At 44.9% G+C, this 4692-nt stretch overlaps 2 protein-coding genes across 2 annotated transcripts; both read left to right on the top strand.

Moving 5' to 3' along the window:
• Positions 1 to 2251: 2251 nt before the first annotated feature.
• Positions 2252 to 3067, top strand: LOC145493652 (uncharacterized). Its single transcript, XM_081473131.1, has one exon. It carries the CDS (start codon positions 2252 to 2254, stop codon positions 3065 to 3067), a length of 816 nt encoding a protein of 271 aa, XP_081329257.1.
• A 380-nt stretch (positions 3068 to 3447) lies between these two features.
• Positions 3448 to 4443, top strand: LOC145493651 (uncharacterized). The gene has a single exon (XM_081473130.1). It carries the CDS (start codon positions 3448 to 3450, stop codon positions 4441 to 4443), a length of 996 nt encoding a protein of 331 aa, XP_081329256.1.
• Positions 4444 to 4692: the final 249 nt, after the last annotated feature.

The following is a 4692-nucleotide window of genomic DNA, read 5'->3' as shown; positions in this document are numbered from 1 at the left end:
GGAAGATGGACTGAGTGTGCTGGAAAGATTATTGGGCTTGACCGCAGACCTAAGTTTCAAGATTTTGTAACATTTGTCAAAGAAAGGGCAAAGTTGGTGGACAACGAGTTCGGTCGAGACATGGTCCTTGGGTCTTTAAAGGAGACACCTGCTGGAAGAAATACAGTGAATCAAAGTGGAAACTTCCCAGGTCTGTCATCATTTGTTGCTGGAACTGGACCAACCAATCAGAGTGACAATGTTAGAGGACCAAACTTTGTGGATGCAAGGGCAGCCTGTCTGGTTTGCTCAAAGCAGCATGACATCTGGAAGTGCAGTAAATTCAAAGGTCTTACCTATGATGAGAAGTGGAGAGGTGTGTGGAGTGGTGGACTTTGAAATAAGTGCCTGGTAAAGGGACATATTTAAGTGAATTTTAAGTGTCAAAAACTTGGCTGTGGAGGCAATCACCACATCCTTATGCACTGTCCAACTGCCAGGATTGGAAGAGACCTCAGCAGTGAAAGCAGTCAAAGAGACAATGTAAGTCAGAACGGCAACAATGGAACCACTGTTAGTGCAGAGCAACAATTGCCACCAGTGCCTTCTGGGTCTCGTGATGTTACTGGGGCCGGTAATGGTATCGCTGTGGCAGCTACTGGAGCTGGAGAGACAAGAGTGTCTCGGAATTATTCCTGTCAAGGTTCAAGGGAAGAGCAACAATCAGATCACTGAAACATACGCCCTCCTGTACAATGGCTGAGAGGTGACATTATGTCATGAACAGTTAGTTAGCAAACTTGAGTTGGACAGTGAAAGGTTGAGTTTTACGTTGACTGGAATAACTGGTTCAACACAGCTGGAGAGTCGCGTTGTAAATTTGACTGTTATGTCTATGGATGAGTCCATTGTGGTAGAGTTGCCAAGTGTGAGAACAGTAGCTCAGATGCCCATCTCTAGAAGTTGTATTCCCAGGAAAGGAGATCTTGCTCATTGGCCTCATTTGCAACGCATTGACATCCCTGCAGTAAGAGAAACAGAAGTTTTGCTGTTGATTGGTCTAAAGAAAGAACCTAGTCTTTTCCTTCCATTAGAGTTTAAAGCAGGTGGAATTGATGAGCCAACAGCCATTCGATACAGTCTGGGATGGGTGGTGATGGGTCCAATGGGTGAGTGCAAAGAAGATGAACATTTCCCTGTGAACTTCCTCCAAAGTACACAGGACATGAATTTGGACAGTTGCCTGTTGAATGAGAATTTTCCCACTAAAGAAATTGGCCAAACAGAAGTGAAGCTCAAAACTACAATGAGGTCAGAGAGTGTTGGCAGTGGGATGCACAGGACACCCATTGAGAAGCTGGAGCAGCAAGCTGTCGTAAATCTCCCTCTTTCAAAGGAAGAACATGTTGAGTGTGACATTGACAATGAAACCCTGCAACAACTTGAACGACTTTGGAAGAGTCATTTTGGAGACTCAGTGGTTGGAACGAAGGTCTCACCGTCAGTTGAAGACAAGATGGCCTTAAACAAAATGGAGGAATCCTTGCAAAGAGTTGGCAGTCATTTCCAAGTTGCCCTACTGTGGCGGCCAGGATCTCCCCATCTAACAAACAATAAACCCATCGCAGAACAAAGATTACAACTTCTAAAGAAGCGCCTCCTTAAAGATGAAGATCTCCTTGCGAAGTACCAAACAACAATGCAACAGTACATAGTTAAAGGACATGCTTGGAAAGTCCCAAAAGAAGAATTGAATTTGAAAGAGCAACCAGTCTGGTACCTTCCACGTCAACCGGTGACACATCCACTGAAACCGGGAAAGGGTAGAGTAGTTTTTGATTGTGCAGCAAAGTATTGTGGAACTTCCTCGAATCAGCAGTTACTGCAAGGTCCTGATTTGACAAATCCGCTGGGGGGGTGTTGATAAGATTTCGCCAGGAATCAGGAGCGATGGTAGCCGATATAGAAGCCATGTTCCACCAAGTTCGTGTTGACCCTCAAGATTGTGATGCATTGAGGTTCCTTTGGTGGCCTGATTAGGACTTGCAAAAAGAACCAGAAGAATACTACATGGTGAAACACCTCTTTGGTGCGACTTCGTCGCCTAGCTGTGCCAATTTCTGCCCACAGAAGATGGCGTCAACATACCGAGAAGAATTCAACCCTGACACGATTCAAACTGTAATGAGAAATATGTACATTGATGACCTGATGAAATCAGTCTCTTCACCTGAAACTGCAATAAAGTTATCAACACAGTTGAGAGCTGCTGATGAAAGGAGGGTTTAGATTCACCAAGTGGTTAAGCAACGACCGAGATGTGCTAGTTGAGATTTCAGAGCATGAAAGAGCAAGTTCAGTGGTTAACCTAGACATACAAGACCTACCGACTGCTTGTACCCTTGGCTTAAAATGGAATGTGGAAGCTGATGAATTTATTTGGGATGTATCAACCAAGTTTCAACACCTTGTGGAGATGAAGCCAGTGACCAGACGTGAAATTCTCTCAATTCTGAGTTCATTGTTTGATCCACTTGGATTCATTGCCCCTTACATTATGAAAGTGAAGCTACTGCTACAAGACCTCTGCCGAAAGAAATTGGGCTGGGACACTGCAATTGCAGAAAAAGATAAAGTCCAGTGGTTCCACTGGCTTCAAGATCTTCCAAAGTTGGAAAACCTGCAAGCTGATCGATGCTTCAAACCGAAGAACTTTGCCAAGATTAAGAATGCTCAGCTGCACATTTTCTCAGACAGATCACGTGTGGGGTACGGGGCAGTAGCCTATTTACGCCTTGTTGATGTCTTTGACCGAATTCATTGCAGCTTTGTTATGGGGAAAGCTCGCTTGGCTCCCATTCATGAAATCACGATACCGAGGTTGGAGTTAACTGCTGCAATCATATCTGTGAAGCTGAGTAAAATAATCAGAGAAGAGTTGGAGATTGAAACAGATCAAGTGAATTACTGGACTGACTCCACAACAGTGCTAAAATGCATCAACAATAACTCTAAGCGGTTCCACACCTTTGAGTCCAATCACCTCACTGTAATTCACAATGGATCATCTGTTTCAGACTGGAGGTAAATCAGTCGTGATGACAATCCAGCAGATGATGCATCGAAAGGGTTACGGCTTGAAGAAATGGCAAAAAACAACCAGTGGTTGAATGGCCCCACACTCCTTTGGAAAGAAGACTGCTGGCCCACGATGATTAAAGTCCCTCAATTGAAGGACAGTTATGCTGAAGTAAGAAAGGAGAGTAGAATCCATGTTACCACAGTTGCACAAGATCCTTGGATAGTTTGATCCATCACTATTCTTCCTGGTGGAAATTGAAGAGGGCATTTGCATGGCTGTTACGCCACAAGCAGTTTTTACGAAGCAAATTTTGTAAGAAGAAAGAAGACGCTGCCCCTAATGTCATCTGTTCTTCTGGAGAAACAGCACTTAGAATTGGAAACCTAATGGTAATATCGCTTCAGAAAGCCCAAGAGGAAATAATTCGATGGGTGCAGAAGTTGTCATTCCCAGGTGCGAACAGAGCACTTGCCAATATGTTGCCTGGTTCTAGTGAGCGGCAGGTCAAGAGAGCCACACAGAAAGAGGGATCCTCAATTTTCAGGTTGAATCCGAAGTTGAGAAATGGTTTGTTGTCAGTTGGCAGGAGACTGGAGAATGCTTCGATAGATGAAGATTTGAAGCATCCGTTTATACTTCCCAGTCACCACCGTGTCACAGAGCTGCTTATCCAGTATCACCACAGCAAAGTAGGCCACCTCGGTCAAGAAAGCGTCCTCTCATCCCTGAGGGAAAGGTTCTGGATTGTGAAAGGACGCTCTGCAGTGCGTTGCAGGTTGAAGAAATGTCTCAACTGCCAGAGGAGGAATGCGCCTACTGGAGAGCAAATCATGGCCAAGTTGCCACAAGATAGAGTTACTCCACATGAACCTCCCTTCACATATGTCGGTGTGGACTATTTTGGGCCTATAGAGGTGAAGCAAAGAAGAAGTCGAGTTAAACATTGGGTTTGGCTATTTACATGTTTAACTGTCTGTGTCATACACGTGGAAGTCGCACGTAGCCTGAATACAGACTCCATGATTAACGCACTGAGGAGATTCATTAACCTCCGAGGATGCCCTAAAGAGATTCGAAGTGACTGTGCCTCAAACTTTACCAAAGCAGATAAGGAACTAAAGGATGCCGCTGATGAGTGGAATCAGCGAAAGATTAGTGGGTTTTGTGCACAAAGAGGCATCGAATGGATCTTTAATCCCCCTGGAGCAAGCCACATGGGGGGCCCATGGGAGAGGATGATTAGGTCTGTACGCAAAATCCTGAGGGCTCTTTTGAAGGAACAGGTGGTTTGCGATGAAGTGCTGTCAACTGTACCAACAGAAGCAACTAACACCCTGAACAGTAGGCCATTAACACGAAACAGTGATGACCCCGATGGATGAAGAACCCCTTACACCGAATCATCTCTTGCAGCTGTGACCATGCATTAGCATGCCCCCTGGTATCTTTGAGGAGGATCTGCATTGCAGACGACAGTGGAGACAAGCGCAGTACTTAGCAAACCTATTTTGGAAAGGGTGGATTAAAGAATATCTTCCCACTCTTCAAGAACGGAAGAAATGGAATGAACCGAAGGAAAACCTCAAAGTTGATGACCTTGTTTTACTTGCAGATGAGCACTATCCTAGAGG

The sequence above is a fragment of the Orbicella franksi genome, chromosome 7 (assembly GCF_964199315.1).
Source record: "Orbicella franksi chromosome 7, jaOrbFran1.1, whole genome shotgun sequence".
NCBI classification, from domain to species: Eukaryota; Metazoa; Cnidaria; class Anthozoa; order Scleractinia; family Merulinidae; genus Orbicella; species Orbicella franksi.
The sequence above is the reverse complement of the archived record's forward strand: the minus strand, read 5'-3'. Positions and strand labels throughout refer to the sequence as shown.